The 17,685-nt window shown below is 36.8% G+C and overlaps 1 protein-coding gene across 1 annotated transcript in view; it reads right to left on the bottom strand.

Annotated features, from left to right (window-relative positions):
• LOC135696307 (U5 small nuclear ribonucleoprotein 200 kDa helicase) overlaps positions 1 to 17,685 on the bottom strand; it is a 37,899-nt gene that overhangs the window by 1,568 nt on the left and 18,646 nt on the right. The window contains exons 23-47 of the mRNA XM_089112384.1: positions 17,369 to 17,475; positions 16,745 to 16,963; positions 15,864 to 16,108; positions 15,327 to 15,500; positions 14,631 to 14,791; positions 13,893 to 13,991; positions 13,651 to 13,779; positions 13,233 to 13,334; positions 12,683 to 12,772; positions 12,374 to 12,552; positions 11,989 to 12,046; positions 11,397 to 11,501; positions 10,977 to 11,074; positions 10,228 to 10,301; positions 9,820 to 9,896; positions 9,077 to 9,224; positions 7,834 to 7,910; positions 7,019 to 7,106; positions 6,188 to 6,309; positions 5,422 to 5,565; positions 4,253 to 4,342; positions 3,594 to 3,680; positions 3,288 to 3,371; positions 2,189 to 2,265; positions 1,214 to 1,345 (exon numbers count right to left, since the gene is read on the bottom strand). Coding sequence (XP_088968510.1) covers positions 1,214 to 1,345; positions 2,189 to 2,265; positions 3,288 to 3,371; positions 3,594 to 3,680; positions 4,253 to 4,342; positions 5,422 to 5,565; positions 6,188 to 6,309; positions 7,019 to 7,106; positions 7,834 to 7,910; positions 9,077 to 9,224; positions 9,820 to 9,896; positions 10,228 to 10,301; positions 10,977 to 11,074; positions 11,397 to 11,501; positions 11,989 to 12,046; positions 12,374 to 12,552; positions 12,683 to 12,772; positions 13,233 to 13,334; positions 13,651 to 13,779; positions 13,893 to 13,991; positions 14,631 to 14,791; positions 15,327 to 15,500; positions 15,864 to 16,108; positions 16,745 to 16,963; positions 17,369 to 17,475 — 2,966 coding nt within the window. The remainder of the gene's footprint in view (positions 1 to 1,213; positions 1,346 to 2,188; positions 2,266 to 3,287; positions 3,372 to 3,593; positions 3,681 to 4,252; positions 4,343 to 5,421; positions 5,566 to 6,187; positions 6,310 to 7,018; positions 7,107 to 7,833; positions 7,911 to 9,076; positions 9,225 to 9,819; positions 9,897 to 10,227; positions 10,302 to 10,976; positions 11,075 to 11,396; positions 11,502 to 11,988; positions 12,047 to 12,373; positions 12,553 to 12,682; positions 12,773 to 13,232; positions 13,335 to 13,650; positions 13,780 to 13,892; positions 13,992 to 14,630; positions 14,792 to 15,326; positions 15,501 to 15,863; positions 16,109 to 16,744; positions 16,964 to 17,368; positions 17,476 to 17,685) is intronic.

Here is a 17,685-nt window from a genome sequence, read left to right as displayed (position 1 = left end):
ATCTTCTCAATCAAATATCGACAGAACCGCGTCTAATTACTATCTAAGACTGAAACATATCAGAAAGTCCTCATGATCAACATGGCTTGTGGAGAATTAATGAAGGAAACAAATCGGGTGGGAAAAACGTATTTCTGAAATAACAATTTCTTATGGCTTATGCTCATAATAGTTGCACTGATAGATTCTGATCTGGGAGGAAGTTAACTGGCAAAGTTTTCAAGCACAACCCTGCCTGTGTTTCAAATGTTTCAAAATTAACTACGACCCTTCTAGTGCAGTTTTTCTAAATTGGGAAAACTTGGACAAAGAACTCACTTTATTATACAAAAGACAGGATTCTCGAGATTTGGAGTGATAATAAGGTTTTACATAATTTGAAAAATTTCCTGGAGCTTCCACATAAGCACAGAAGGGCTGGTTGGTTTTTATGGCTAGGGGCACCAGACAAGTATTTCCAGGTCAGAACAAAGGTGAGTTTGATGGGCAGGGCAATTCTAAGGCATCTTATCCTAAAAAAGGGCTCTAAGTCAGGAATACTAGCCCAGAAATGAGTCCATAAAAGCAGTAATAGCAAACAATATAATTGCAGTGATACCAATTGATCTTGCAAAGAATCTTAATAGATGTAGATGTAGAAGACTACAAAAATCTACGACAAATTTTGATTAAAGAAGGCTGCAGCCGTCAGAAACAGTTTTGAATGTAAGGCATGAAACCTCAAATGGTCCTACGGTTCTAGAAGTGTTCTAGAAGCAAATCTACACTGCATTTAAAACCTATGAGTAAATCCAAAGTAAGCTCCGAACTCAGCAGTTCGTCCATAATAATGCATATACGGTTACATTGACTGGCAAAAATCAACCACGATAAGAGAAGCCTGAAAGATATTTTGCATCACTGTTCTTCGATGTGAAAATATGCAGCCAGAGAGCAACATGGGCTTTGGCTGAACCCCGTTACGAAACAGGAAAATTACGGCAGGTGGGCTTAGATCCGATGCATAACTGCTAAGACTGACTTTGTCCAAGCCAATATGTTTTCAAGGGTAGTGAATTTTCCCTCTTCCAGAATGACATTTGCTTTAGAGTAGCATCAGTTAAAGTTATACTAAATAATACTGACTTGGCCTGTTTAAGCTCTTATATTTAAGAAAAAGAGACAGCGGGCCTTAGCAATAAATCGAAAACGAAAAAGCGTATTGTAAACAAACCTGTTCGTTTTTTGTTCACCGATAACAAGCCACCATCCTTCTTCTCTTTTCTGCGGAAAGAATGGTGCTATGACTGGCCCAGGTTGCTCATCTTCACGTTCAAGTTCGACCATTACAACAACCGGCTTGCCCCTGTTTAGAAAAGGAGGTAGATGTTTTCATTGAGTGTATTGAAAGGTGTGCTCTGTGTTAAAACGGCTTGTTTATATAAACGTCAGTGATCGGAAATGCAAGTGAAAACAAAAAAAGCAAAGCAATGTAAGCAGCTGAAGGAAAAAAGGAAGGGTTTTCTTTTTGGATTATAGGATGTAATTTCCAGGAAAAACAAGGCAAAGATAAACATTTGGCTTCGGTACTGAAAATTATGTTGGTTAAAGAACAGAAGGGTGGGGAAAGCTGGATAACAAACAAGAGAGTTTGAGTTCTACTCCCTAATAGGGATCTAATAAAGCCAAAAGGTTAAAGGCATGCAAGACTGCATTGTCTGTCAGATTGGTTTAGGATTGCTTAGAAGCTTTTCTTCTGGAATCCAGTTGTGAATTCCTATAGGCACGCGGTACTAACTGGACAACTATACCGGTCTTGTGCTCGCGTTTTCCTGATTGGCCTACTTCGATCAACAACTGGGTATATATTTTCCATCTTGATCTTTCGAAACCTTATTCTGACGTTTTAACTCTGAGCAGTGTCAGATGAAAAAGTTTTCAGTGCTCTGCAAATTTTTTCTTTTTCCAAGCCATTTTCATATTTTGTACCGCCAAAAATTGTTGACTGCTTACATATAAAACGGTTTGCAAGTACAGCCTTATACCATATAGCAATATTTTCATTGGAAAACAACTTATTCTAATGATCAAAAGCATTCATTAGGCCTATCTTTGCTGACAAACAGTAGCCTAATATAAGAAATAATTCCCTAAAATTGAACTCGCAAAAACTGATTTAAAAAACTAATAATGCACAAAAAATACTTACGAATATATACTATCTTTATCTTCCAACTCGAACGACATATCGATGTTCGGATAACGGTTGCAAAAGCGTGCAACGTCCTGAAAATATCAATAGGACCTTACATTAAAACAGCTGCAGAGGTTTCGATAACAACGAGCCCTAAGTAAAAAACTGAGTAGCGTTGAGAAAGCCCTGTTCACTGGGATGAAATAATAGCAAATAGGTAGCAATTAGTTGTTTTTGTCTACTTTTGTCCTCTCGGTGCATAGAAGTGTTTTTTACTTCCACAAAAGTTTCAATGACGCGCAAAGCAGTCTTAATACTGTATTCTTTCCAATTCTCGCATTATTCCATTATTGTAGATTCATTGGAAATTAATCACATCTTAATATTGACTGTGGCAAAAATTGCAATAAGTCTAAATCTAACATCACACGCCTCCTGACCAGGTTGCATCTGCGAATGACGAATAAAACATAAGGCAGTTTTGAGAACAGTCACGCCTCTTTTGTGTATTTCCCTTGTTCTTGAGAATTGTATTGAATCTGTGAAATGCCTTAGCAGCTTTTCTATTTGCAAACTACCTCCCTACCGTACTGAACAGATAACTCTAACTATTCATAACTGAATATGCTCTCATTTCCTTTGCTTTGGCGGCTTGTTCCTAAACTTAATTCCCAGTCTGGGTACAAGACTTCAGATCACCACTTCCAGACCTCGAGAAAGATCAAAATCGTGGCCAGAAGCTATCGGGCTGATTGGCTAAATTGGGGTCCTTTCAGGAAGATGCCCTCTAAGACCCTACCTGCAACGTTGATATACTCATTCAAACTCATTCCTCTTGCTGCAACACAAGCATTGCCCCAATAACTAACACTACTGTAGGAAAGAAGGGTTTTGTTATCATAATTCGGGGGTAAAACAATACCTGCTATTTAATATATCGTTTTTGTCTAGTCCAATAACATTTTAACCAGGATTGTAGGCCAAAGAAACTCTATAAAGCATTCCCATACAACAATAACACTGATGATAAGAAAGAGATATCAAATGAATCAATGGTAATTAGCAGCAAAGATACTGAAATATGCTTATTGGCAAATCCTTCCAAAAAACTTACATCCATTTGATGGTCAGCTAATCGTAATAACTGACTTCTTTCATCATCTTCCATGTTCATTATATCAAAGATAGATTCGATTTCCTGAAATACGATGAAAAGTAAGAAAGGTAAGTGTAATAAGAAAGTATCAGATTCATAGGAAAGAAAAAACGAAACTTACAGGTGGAAGAATAAAAACGTTTTGGGTGCTTAACTCTCTGTACCTAATGATTGACACAATGTATTCGTCTATCAGATTACATGATGTTTGTGACAATTAACCACCCTTCCTATTTGGAATTACCACTGTTGCTAGTAACATACCTTTTCTTGGCATCTTTTAACAATATCTGCGGAGAAGTGTGGAAGCTGCTTCAAGTAAGAATCTTTATTCCACATTGCCTGAGTCACCTGATCAAAGGAGAAATTAAAAACAGCTAAGATTTAATTTAACATTCGATGCTAAGAGATAAAAAGGAGATAACAAAAGCCAAACTCTAACATAAAATTGCACGTTAATGGCACGAAACAGCCACAGTAAAAAACAGCCTGAGAAGGAAACTGCCTCAGTACGAAAATAGCCATTGTACGAAACAGCCTTATTCCGAAACAGCAATGCCTCGAAACAGTCTTAGAACAGTTGATACATTTCAGAGGGATAACAAATTATTGAATTGATATGCTACAAAGTACACTTTCAAGCAGCAAAGTTGGCAGAGAAAGTTGCAAAGGAGATTGCAAAGGAGGTTGCAAAGGAGGCTGCAAAGGAGGTTGCAAAGGAGGTTGCAAAGGAGGGAGAAAAGAAGGCAGCATTTCTTAATGGACTGCTTAAATTGTTAAATTATGTTCTCTTTAAAGATCCAATATTTTAACTGTGTTGATATTTACGACAGCGCAATACGTAGCTGTTGATGGTTGCAGAGCGCTACATATAAGCAGGAAAACAGGAATAACAGAATACTAAGAAGTTGACAATAACATACCATTTGGGCAAGTTCCATTGCAGTCATTGCAGGTGACAGCCACCCATTACTACTAAGCACGTCAACACAAGCCTGGATAAGCCGCATTGCCTATACAGAAATAAATACATTCAAGATCAGATAATTCATTTCCTAATAAGGAACGGTTTCTATATGATATTGAGGGTAAGAAGATATTTAGGGGTGTGGAATGAAATTTCGTTATTTCGGATGAGTACAGAGCAAACGTCATAAAAAGAAGGGTCATCAAACCAAAATAAATCTATTATAGTGTAAAGTATATTTATGAAATCGGATTCATCCCTACTTTTTAAATATGGCATTTTATTGTTTAACAACTAAAGAGAGCGTGATATCATTTTTGCTTACATTTGGAGGGGGATGTAAGTTTTATATAGATTTCTTTAATACCACCTTTCCCTCTCTTATTTACATTATTCTTAATTCGAATAACGTTAACTCTTAATCTACACAGTCAAGATAACTTTAATAGTTCGCTTACATTTTAAATATTCAACAATCGAACGTTGCATGTGTTACAGATCCCCGTATAATACATCAGGCTAGCAAATCTAAGAACCCCAATATCTTACATTCTACAGATATACTTTGGGGGTTATTAAAAACGAGATAAGAAATGTCCATTTGAAACTCTTTTAGTTTTCAAAGTTACAGGCGTTGTTTTAGGAATGAGTCAAACAAAAGAAGTTAAAGAGGAGGGAAAAAAACATCAATGAAAATGAGATGAACTACACATTTTTGGTTCAATAAAATGTCGAGCTTTTTTATGCCAACCCCTGAGATGCCAAAAAAGGAAACCATGGTACTGATCACCCTCAACCTTAAGAAGTTTCTGAAATGGAAAGGCTTCTTTAAGACGATTCAGTACTTATCTCTGGTTCAATTATCTCTGGTTCAAAAGAAAGAATAACTCCTTCCGACCGATTTAGTTTTGTGTTTTATGTACTGTGATGTTCCGTTTTTGTGTTTACCTTTTCATTCTAGAAAGTAGCTCTTCAGCACTTGCTATATAAGAAACATTTGATAAACTTTCACTGCACTGAAATCCAGGTAAAAATATCAATTAGATACAAATCTTTAGCTTAGTATCTTACAAAAAAATGCGTGTGAAGGAAACAGGAATACGAGTGAAACATAAGACTACTAACCTTGCTCAGAATAAACTCTGTATCAGATTGGAGCTCAGCAGAAAGTTGCATTCTTGACAGATGTGCTTGGATCAGCAAGTTTGTTTTCACATGAGGATCGGTAAATTTGGTACTGCTCACTTTGTATGGAACTCTGTTTGACAGCTAAACGATAAAAAGGACCATACATCATACTGATAAAATATCTTATATAATTTGTCTATTACTGCAATGATTTCCCAATACTGAATGGCGGTAATGAGAATATCTTTAACAATTTAAAGATACCCCAGACAAGAAAATATCGCAAGAATATTGTTAAGATAAAAGATGTCACAGGGCTGGACAATTCTGTCCCCCGTGCACTCGGGACCAATGGTTTTTATCTGTAGGAGACCGCTTACTCGTTAAACAGGGTATCGGCAGGGTGACCAAATGTTTCCAAAAATGTCCACTTCTGTCGCAAGAGTTCCCTTTCGGGAGACCACATGTCATATGCGGGAGACAAAAGACAGGGCTACTGGTCTCGCAGCGGGAGAACACCTATTTAATGCAATTGTCCACCCTTAATCTCGTGGATGTGATAGGAATGGACTGAGCATGTTTAAGACGTGAACACCACTGGGGACACGACTTCAAACGTATTCACAAAAGCTCCACGAGTTCCCAACACCTCGGATAATATAATAAAATCCAAGATCCTTACAGGGCTTAACGGTGATGTGTTATTATATTGCAATATATAAACTACCTTCTCTTGAATAAAACTAATAACCCGCTACTGTACCTGTTTCAAAATGGAATCTTCATGCTGTCTGATTGGCAGATTTTCATATTCATGAGCAGATGCGATAATCTCAATCAGCCCTTTCAGTTTTGTCTTGGCTGTTAGTGACGCACTGAATGATTCTATGGCAGAAACATCAAAGCTTTATAATGACATACAGCGAGCCACTTTGCACATTTAACGATACAAGGAAGGCGCCACTACGTAACGGACGCTACCAATTTACAGGTATCTTTACAATAGTTATCCCAAAACTGAAAAAATGGTAACACTAGACCGTAAAGACATAGAGGTTCAGAGAGGTTTAAAATAACATATGTATCAACATCCTATTCATCTCATTTTATTGAGTGCATTTCGTTTTCAATTATTTAAGCATGGCAGCCCAGTCAATAATGCTTGTTTACAAGGGGCCATGCATCCAAAATAAAAGAAAAAAATAGTTATAAGAGATCTAAGAATGACACAATACGCTATCTAATGTCTAATTTTATTTACAATAAACATACATACACAAAAAGTTTTAGAGTAAAGCTTTGAATCTAGTCATCACAACATGGGGCCTGATAAGGCTTGGTCGGTGTATCAACTAATACAGTAAAACTTCCAAAAATTCACACACTAATCAAATTTCAATAAATAGCTAAAAGATGCTAGCTTTTTTTTAAATCACTTTTTTATAAAACTTTAAAGTTTGTTAAGTTAAATCCAAACTAGATAACCTTAGAAGACGTGACCGTTTTCAGGACAGTGAAGGTTTTATGTTATGTTATTCCTTAACAATGGTGCAAATGGTAATAAGTAAATACTAGAACCATGATTCAGGCTTACCGATGGTCGTGTAGTTGATGTAGTAGTAAGCAGCAATCATGCCAAGGTTCAAGGGAGACACGTTGATCTCGTCTTCAATCGAGATACACTGTGGAGAAACAAGAACACTTATAAAATAGAGACAGGGTTACATCTCTGGGAGTAGAAATTAAATGGATGAAATGTATGTTTTGAAAAATCATTGGGTGTTTCGACAATGCAAATTAACAAAACTTTCGCAAAATCATATACAGAATGAGACTTGATTTCCGATTTCAATTGTTCCTGAGTTTTTACCGGTTTTCAGGATTTCAACCGTGATACAATAACAATCCGGTTAACAGAAATGGCTCCTGGATAAAGATGATGAAAGACTTTTATCTAATTTTACTTTGCAAGTAAATTGAAGTGGGTCGTGACTGCTATTACTAAGCACAATTTAAACTTCGAGGTCAAACCCCAATGTACTTTGTATAGAACGCGTTACTTAAAGGGGTTCCAGTATCAATTAGAAATCAGACAAACATTCCTCTAAACTTTTAAGGATGGGACAGTCACTTAAAATGTGACTCGAAAAATAAAGCTCGTCGTTAAGGCAACTTTGAGAATGACTCTGGCCACCCATTTCAGCTGCATGTAAAGGGGAAACCCCGCTCATAGACCCAAGTTTCAAGGAAAATGTGATCTGACAATAAATGAAATCGAATACACTCCTAAAAAATGGAACTAGACGATAGAGAGAGTGTTTGGTTCCAGTTTTGATTGCTCGTCCTAAGTGCTTTGTGTTGTGAACAGCTTTTTCATATCTGTGGTGAACAGTAAGTACAGAATTATACCTTAGATTGTTCTAGGTCGCTGAGAGTGTTCTCCACCATCTCCGAAAGATGATCAGACAAGTGTCTATGCGATACACCTACAATGAAAAATGGTCTGGATTATTGCACACAAACAACAGCTTAGTAAAAGTGTCTCTGGTATTTCCAAATATATGTAATGACAACATTGAACTCGACTAGAGTGAATCATTTACTTTCTAGCGATACAGAGCAATTGCTGACATTGGGCAAATATTGGGGGCACACCTATTGTTTTGTTAAGACGATATCTCATTTGTGTATTGTTTAAGAACAAAATATCATTGTCTTCCAAATATTTCCCCCATCAACCACCCCCCAGGTGTCCACCACTGATACAGAGTGAAGATGGCATTTCCTATTTTTTATTTAAAGCGTTCAGGGGTATAACACTTATTTAACAGTAGTAGTAACAGAAGTGTTGCAAGTGAAGGTTCACCTGACGGCCCTCTTCATGATAGTGTGCGGCTATTTGTTCTATGCAAAGGCTCTAGTTCTCTAGTCGAGGCCTTGTCAGGTCAACCAAAATTTTAATAGACCATTCAAAAATAAGTTATTGCATCTGCTCAATCGGTGAATCACTATTGTGTCTGTTTCGAAAGACCTTTTTGACGTGATTAACTGCAGCCAATGTGAGTAGGGAAGACTTTCAAAAGCGTTAGAGGTTAAGGATGTGGTGCGGTGCTTCTCGTATTTGTACGCAGTGAAGGTAGTGTAAGAGAGGACACTTCTCCTATGTCAACAGCGTAATAAGACGCATAACCACTGTGGTTCCTTATACCGCTCATGTGAATCACTCTAACATAACCTGGAAAATATGCCGTTCATAAGGTCTATGACGGCTAGAAAAGGTCAATGAATGAAAAAATTGCTCTCCGTGTCCAAACTCTAAATCCTAAAAATTATGCTGCTAATTCGTTAATTTTCCCTACAGATGCTCTTTCCAAAGAAAGAATATCCGGATTAAAGGTAAATACCCAATTAGAGTTGGTGCCTGGATAAAAGATGATACCGGAGTAAAATGAAAATACCAGACAAAGATATGGATACCCAGAAAACTAGGTACAAAGTGGATACTTCTAAAGTGGATTCCCAGGGAAAAGAGGATACCCGGGAAAATATACGCTCCCGTTAGCAAAACAAAAAAGAAAGTAACAACGAACACATATGCTATAGAAATTATGTGGCTACACAAAGGCACTGATGACGAAACAACGGATCTCACCTTGCAAATTGTAGTAATTTGGGTTCTGTGTCATTCTGCGGTACAGGAACGTCCATGTTAAATAATCAACTGCATCCTGTTTATTGCTGATCGTTTTGGTAACAACTTCGGCATTGAAGTGATCGTGTAAGCAGTGATCCAGATGTGACTGAAAAAGAAGCGGAATCTCGAAATAACGCAAGCAAATGACAAGCACTTCCAAGTGTGAAACACAAGTTTGTTTAAAAAACCCATGAAAGAGCAGAAGATTAATGAAATTTAAAGAAAGATGGAGGGAGCCATGTATTGATAGATATTTGTTCAACTTGTTCTTTGTTTCAAAGAAAGTTTTCAAGGGTGAGTTGCAGGAAACTAAAGAAATAGCAAAAACAGACTGCGATAGAGAAATCACAAAATATACATATCAAAAGTAATTATTTAGTAAAACTGCGCATTGTAAAATGTGCCACGAAATTAAATTTAGGGGCGAAAAACACTTGTATTTCTTGCAAAGTAAACAGTAAAACATAAATAATAAAGAGAGCAAGCTTGTGAATCTCGTTCACGTTTTGGTTAGAAACGACATTTAATAGTCTCAAAAGTGCTTGATGGAATTTACTTCAGTATTATGTGCTTGTTCCCGCTTTCGTATTTATTCAAATCTAAATTTTTAAGTGACGTATAAGTGCAAAGAAAGGCCGAGCATTCACGTCTTATGCAGTTTACTGTGTAGATGAATTAGTTTTAAAAGTTCTGTTACTCACTTCAACTGGTAGCGGCTCATAAAGGAACTTTTTGTAGAATTCCTTTTTTGATGACAAGCAAAGGATAACAGCTTTTCCTGTATACAAAAAAACATGTTTTTTTTGCTTAAGAAGTGTATTATATATCTTGTCATGTGTCTTTGACTTTACACCTTCAAAGGCCAACTCAAGTTCAACTTTCAACTCGTGTTCAACTATTGAAAGATTTTTATTTCCCATACACCCTTAAATTAATAAACCAGATTAACCACAATATTCTTGCCAATCATCACAAAATATATTTGAAGTTCTGCAATACAACTAATGAAGATACAATTACATAGAATGTTTACATAAAGAATATGAAGATGGAATTACAAATGGTACTGGAAAAAAAGCTGCAGGAAAATACAAATTGTATGGAAATACCTGCATCATCAATGAGTTGCCTGTTTGCTCTTCCGACCATCTGAAGAACATCGGTAACGGGATAATCCATATACCTAGCAAAAAATGACGTCATCACTGACATTTTGTAGTAATGGTTGAACATATTGATCAATGACGAAACACTGAAGCGTGCATCCAATTCACTTCATCCAAGGTAACCATTCAAGAGAATCGTCTGATGCCAGGAGTATTCATTACGCAAGCAAATAAATACCCCTTATTTAAATGCCATGTTTGGGTTCATACTCAATTCAGTTCACTCTTAAATTCCACTTAGTACAGATAATTTATTAATCATAAAGTTAAGCAGATGTCAACAATAAATACAAAAGGCAAATATTACAGCCAAATAATCAAAGAATATATGCGGAAGAAAGGGGGTTTCGTGGACACTCTCTTGAGGAAAGTCTTCTAAATTCTAAACCTAACCGTAGACATAGCATCTATATTCAGAAAAAAATTTGATTGTATAATTCATATAATACACTGCTCGCCATCAGCTCGGTCGTGACAAAATTCTCTCAAACATCAAATAGTTTAACAGCTTTAAAGAAGCCTTGCTGGTAAGGCTATTGAAAATTAGAACATCAAGATACTATAGAAGGCAAGGATCGTTTAAAGCTACAATGAAAGCTAAAAGTACTGTCTCAAGAGAGAAAAGCTAAAGGAGTTTAGATAATCTGATATTCTTGGGCACATTTTCAATATGCAGGTCTAGTATTACTTACGTGTGTATTTTCCCTTCGTAGTACAAGGTGTCCATGATAACAACTAAATATGAGTAGCAAGTGACTGCCCAGCAGAGGTTTCGTGAGACAACCAAAAGCTACAGAAACGATAGAAGAAGATAAATTTCAAAAAGCAGCAATGGATAGTGTAAAATAAATGTAAAAGAAGTCCATTATAGAAGGTTCCAAAACAGTGACTCGATCTTCGCGTGAACATGACATATGTACATAAACCCATACAAGATAAATTTGACGGGTACTTAACTGTTAAATTTAAAATCCAAGCTGATTTTTTAACCCTTTAAAGTTGAAAGAATTCAATTTGAAGGATAATATCAACAAGGCTAACATTGAAACGTAGATTCAGAGCCGGAAATCAAATGTTCTGTATGCGATCAAAAATCATGAAGCTAAACCAACCTGAACTGCTCCAGATGTGAAGAGTTGCTCGACCACTTTCACTTCAGTATCCGAAAGTCCTTCGTGTAAATATCCAACACCATAAGTCAAGGTTTCTTTGAGGGTCTGTGACGAAATAATGAGGGGGTGTTAGATATGAATTTGAAATGAATTTACCAGAGTCCGGAAAAAATTACAGCTCCACGGCTGTGAGCCGGGGCAAGGTTATCCAAAGAGGCAGTATTTCAAGGAAGGCCAATTCATAACTTGACGAAAGTATATAAAGTGAGAGGAATTAGCTTTGTGCTTGAACTTTTCTTTTTTCCTGACAAAATGTAAAGACCAAACAATTACTTAAATTGCTTACTTAAATTCCTGGATTATTTAAATTCCACTTTCTAAGAAACTTTTTCAGAAGATACAAGAAAAATTCGAGGCAAAGAGGGTAAAATTTCATCCAGAAAAGGTTGAGGCACTTTCTGAGCTCGGGAACTGATACTAGTTGGTATGAATCAACAAATGAGACGGCATCTGCCAATTTCATGCCATTACTGAATTGAAATCAAGTGAATAAAGAGAAAAGCAAAACTTATAGGTAAAAATATAGAAGTACTTTTTCCTGAATCCTTTTTAGATGTGGCTGCAAATCTTCTTCCGTGCAGTGAAGAAATCTGTAGAGCAATAAATAAATGCCATTTAAGGGTAGACAAACGACAGAACCAAGTAAAAACAAGCATTTGAATACCATTAAAATTGTTCAGATATGTTCAGTCAGCTTTCGTTGATACAATATGTTAAGTAAACCTACGAAGGATTACTACCTACTCCTCTACACAGATGACTTTTAGAGACTGTAGGAACTCACTATCAAGTCCAAAGTAAACTCGATAACATGAACATTGAAAATAACCATCTATTTGCAAGGGCTTCAGACTACTAAAAAATTAGGATATTAACTGGACTAACATTGAACGAGGCAAGCTTCCAGGAGGTCTTACCTTTGTGATTGGTTCTCAGCTCCACTATAGGCAACCAAGTCAAGTGCAGTCAGTTTGCTTTGTTTACGCGATGGAACAAAAACCATGATTGGTTTCTTAGGTGCGTGTTTAATTATGGCCTGATATGTTGGCTTCAACATTGCCGTGAGTCTGGAGCCAGTGTGAGTGATGTTGAAACCCTGCAAATGAAAAAGGCTTTGGTGTGCTAACAACTGAATAAAACTTTGGTTACAACTGGTTAGTTTTGCCTGATACCAACTGTATTGGCAGATTGACAGTAACGCACGTTACAAGAAATTGATATTTTACCTGAATATGCAATTCCAATGGAACAGGACGCACGTTTGGGTGGAAGTTGAACATGTTATTAGCTGCTACACCGAGCCATTGGCCAATATCCTAAACAAGACAGAGAAACATTAGCGCTTGATAAAACATGGGTTGAAATAGACATTGGTGCAAAAACATCGCGTTTCTAAAGAGTTGGATAATGTTTGTTGCTTTTATACAAGATCAACCAAATTAGTGGAATGGCTAATGTTGAGAAAATGGCAACTGTAGCTTTCATTGTAATTTAATTGCAATAGTTCTTAAACTCAGAAAGATCGAGGAAATGTGCAAGGTGGGTTTTCAAATATATACATTATACAATATACAATAGACAAGATTGTTTTAGTACAAAGATTAATGAAATATCTTGATAAACGTTAAAACAGGTGGTTTAAGCGAAAGGTAGAGCTGCATTGCATTGGACTTCGAAGCTGGATTCTAGCAGAACGAGTGATGGAGGATTCCTTAGAGGGGGATGTCGCTATCAGCCAGTTAGCCAGTTAATATTTGTCCCTTGAAATGAAATTACCTTGGCATTTGCAAGCGAAGAGCTCAACGCTACAATGCGAATATTCCTTTCAATCTGAGAAGATATATATCTCATTCTTGAGCAGATTACTTCCATCACGGGCTACGAAAAAAGGAGACAGAACCCTTAATCACAAAGTCTTTTTCGTTAAAAAATTCATTTTTACTTGCGAAAGGACACTAATACATATTATCTTGATATCTGTTAGGCAGAAACGAGTGACGCAGTAAAAAATAATCCTTGTGCAAGAGTGTTGCTAAGACACCAGCAAACCAATATTCTTATTTGTTATAAAATATTAAGAATAGACTAGTTTCTATCTAGGACATCGAAAGAAAGTATCCATCTATTGTTGCTTTCTTTCTGTTCGAAATATTTGTGTAAGAACGAGAAATTAAAAAAAAGCTGCAGAACATACCCCATTTTCCTCTTCGATGAGATGGGCTTCATCAAGAATAAACAAGGAAACGTTCTGGACATTCTTACGCTGTTTCCAACGCCTAGAAAGCACATCCCACTTATCTGGGGTGCTGATCACGATGTTTCCCTGCAATTAAAGGGAATTGAAGGTCAATAAATTTCAAGTATCCATGCACCAGATAAAAAGCCAGTAAGAGCACCAGCTCTTTTTATGAAAATTAGAAAACAGAATCAAGCTACCTTTGCCAGCAACTTCAAATCAGCGCTTGTCTCACCAGTTAACATGACCACGTTCTTTCCGAGCTGGATACCGAATTTCGTTCGCCAATCAATATAAGCCTAACAAAAAAGAGACTGGTTAACACATGCCATTTTCTATACAAAGGTGGGGAAACAAATCGGACATACTGCGTTAAAAGATGGTCATAGACCTGATAAATAACTACCAGTATTAAAAAATCTAACATCCAAGTCTCAATCTAAAGACCCAGGATGCGCATAAACCACGGGGTGGTTACCTTTCTGTCCACACCTTGGTGAATGGTAAACAGCACGGTGTCTACAGCCTTTGTACTTCTAGCATATTACAGGTCTTAATACACATAACCCTTTTAGTTTACGCAAAATCCAAGTACATTTTCTAGAAGGTCTGAAGCCCTGTCCACAATATACTAAGTAACCAGGACTTTATGCAAGTTACAGTAAACTGGGACTGACCCGACCAAGCCAAGGTTATTGCAATGTGGACAGTAACACGAACCAGGCCTCGATTCAACCTATAAGCTCACGTGCATAAAACAGTGAAATTGTGTGTTGTGTTTTGACTGTTCTCGAAAAACGGCGGGAAAGTATCTACATTTCGGATCAAACTTAGGAAAAAGTGAGTATTTCATTTGATCGTTAAGGGTAAATTGGGGGTAATTTCATTCATACTCTTGCTGTGTAATGTCCTTGTTCAAAATACTTCCTAAAAAATACCTGTTCAGCGAGGGACTGCAATGGAGTGACGAAAACACATTTGCTTTCTGGATTCTGCGACAGCATGCGAAGAATCGCGAACTCGGCACAAATAGTTTTCCCACTGCCAGTGGGTGCTCCGATGAAGACATTGTCGTCTGAGTTGTACAGCGCATTGAAAACTGTAGAAGCAAACATAGCTTGTAAGTCATTTTCACAAAGAAATCTCACAGAAACGATAGCTTTGGAAACAAAGTTAAGCTACTGCCACCCAAAATAACCTTAAACAAATGAGAGAAATGTTTCTAGGTTGACATAGAAGTACATTAGCGCTGGAGTTAGCAACATGCTCTGTAGCGCCTTTATAATCGAGAAAAAAATTGATACTTAGCCCGAGTGGATACGTAACAATAAGTCTATTATGTAGTCCAACCTATGGGAAAATGGTCAGCGAAATGCGTCGGAACATAGTGCCTTTAAGCCAAATTAGCATCTGTCGATTAATGTTAAGATGATGCCACAATTTTACTTTTCATAAATCTATTTATTTTGTATCAAAATTCATTCGAGTTGAAAGGGTGTTAAAATTAAATTTGTATAAAATGGCTATAATTGAATACGATGAAAGACAGATAGCATAGTCAAAGAATAAAGTACAAGTATTACAGAGAAGATGCAGAAAAGGTTACGGAGAAAGAAGCAACCTTCAGAAAATACCTTGAGTTTGGATTGGATTGAAGTACGGGAACCTGTCCGCATAGAGTGCTTCGAAATCCGGACGTCGAAGTGCGGACACTGGTAGCGGCTGCAAATCTAGAAGTTCTGTTGGTGGTGGGTTCTTTTCTGGCAACAGCAAATACCGAAATGAAACGGGAAGTTGTGTTTCTGAATCTAAAAGCAATTGAGGAAATACAAATATAATGGAAAACTATTTTTGCTTGCGTGTTTCTGTACTTTTACAATGGTTTTATTGCATTAGAAATTTATGATTTGTGAATTGTTACTCACTGCGTATTTAAAAATTCTTTAACACAAATACTACAGGAAAAATGCATTAGAAATTTGTCTATAAGTATTATTTGCTAAGACACTTCGATTGACAAACATTTTGAAAGACCTCTCAAAAAAGCAATGAAAAGAGCCTGGTCTGGAAATGTGTATGGCACTAGAGGAAAAATTGTTGCTAAATGTAGACACCCTAAATTATCTTCCCTAAAACTGGAAGAAAGCAAATGTGAGGAAAAGCCAACTTACGTAGCCATCTATCTGAAACAACTCTGATGAAGTATTGGGGCGGCAGTGGTTCGAAGACAGGCACAAAGAACTTAACCACGTGCTCGTCTTGGGCGTACTTAGATTTCAGCAGGAAATACTCATGATGCAGAATGCTCTCGCTATCCACATCTTCCACAAAGATCCAGAATGCTTCAGCGTTTCCGTGAATTTTCTCGTCCCATTGAAAGTCTGGCATAATCGTTAATTCAACATGTAATGTCGATCTGAAAAGTATTAGTTGTTATTATAGCTATGACATAAATAATCATGAAAATTTTAGATATATATATACGGCAAAAAAGTTCATGTGAACCAGACTGTTGCAAATTTGCTTGGTACTGTATAGACAAAGCCATGAACGCAAATTGGTGTGTAGAACTGGGAGGCTCTAAGTTGCGACTGCGAATTTTACGCTTAGCACGATCATTAAGCAACTAGTTACAGAAGAAACATTATGAAAAGGTTACTACTAAAAAAGTCAGCTGATCTGTTAAGAACCAGGGAGTATCTTTGCAATCAAAAATCTGATGCAACACCTCACAAAGACTCATGTCAGCGAAAAATGTGAAGGTTCACAAATAAAAGTCTAATTTAGAAATGTCATCTTTGCAAGGTGACTGTAGTGAAAACTATACTTTGTACGCACATCAGAAAATGTTTCCAAAATAGCTTGAGGTTATAGTCAGAGGAAATATAGATGAACTGACAGGAGAAAATGTACGCTCGTTTAGTTGTTTATGATCTTGATTTCTCCCCTAGACTCTTTCATAACGCAACGTGTTTGTCAAAAGGGTATGAACTACAACCTTAGGTTTCAAAGAAAAAACAGTAAACAAGGGTATTGAAGCTGCGAAATTTACCTTGTAATAGGCTGTATATGGGTAGACAGTTCGACCTTTGGAAACTGGTGCACAAACTTGTGGACGACCCTTCCCATTTTCGGTGCATGAATCAGCTCCCCGATCTCGTTGTAACCAAGATCGTAAAAGCGTTCCCATGGGAAATCTTTCTTCTCTATTTTCTTTATCACTTCCATCGGGATCTTTTTAAATTGTCTCAAAGGAGTCATAGATAACCACCTACAAGTAAAAATCAAACATACATGACGAGAGAAGATACATATGGATACAGTAGAATTCTCAATGGTTGATTCAGACAATAGGCTATTGTTAATTGTTCAAAACCAGGCTCCACTTTCTCAAATTGGAACGTGCCGCAAAACCTACTGTTTTCTTAAGGAAAATTAGGCTTCAAGTATATGGAATCAAATTTCCTTTCCGTTAATTTTTTCACTTTAACATTAATTTTCTCAAACTATATTCGATATCAATACCCTTGAAAAGCCTGGGCTTAGAATAATCTCTTCAGAATTACCATTGGAAAACATCAAGTATATATATATATTTCAGTTTTCTCTGCCAGTAATGAACCATTAGTGAATGCCATCTCACAGAAAAAGTGTAAAACATAACTCAACAACATACATTCTTTTGTCGATCATTTTGCAAAGATTGATAGCTCGATCTGTCAACTGCGCCCAACCACGATGTAAAACAATTTCAAATATTGCACGTAACAGACGACCTGCCGACTAAAGAAATGAATTATGATTAGCTAAACAAATATACAGAACAAGCAGATTTACAATGCCCACAGAAATGAGGGAAATAACTATATTTGTGTAACAATTGTATCAGCATCAGCAAATAGTATCAATTTATCATGAACACCTGACGACAAATCTAACCGTGCAACTGGGCCTTAAAACCTCATTCAAACAAGGAGTTGTTAGAAAAACAAA

Source organism: Rhopilema esculentum, chromosome 14, assembly GCF_057945365.1.
Source record: "Rhopilema esculentum isolate cy_ngs chromosome 14, ASM5794536v1, whole genome shotgun sequence".
In the NCBI taxonomy this organism is placed as follows: Eukaryota; Metazoa; Cnidaria; class Scyphozoa; order Rhizostomeae; family Rhizostomatidae; genus Rhopilema; species Rhopilema esculentum.
This window is presented reverse-complemented; position numbering and strand designations above follow the sequence as displayed.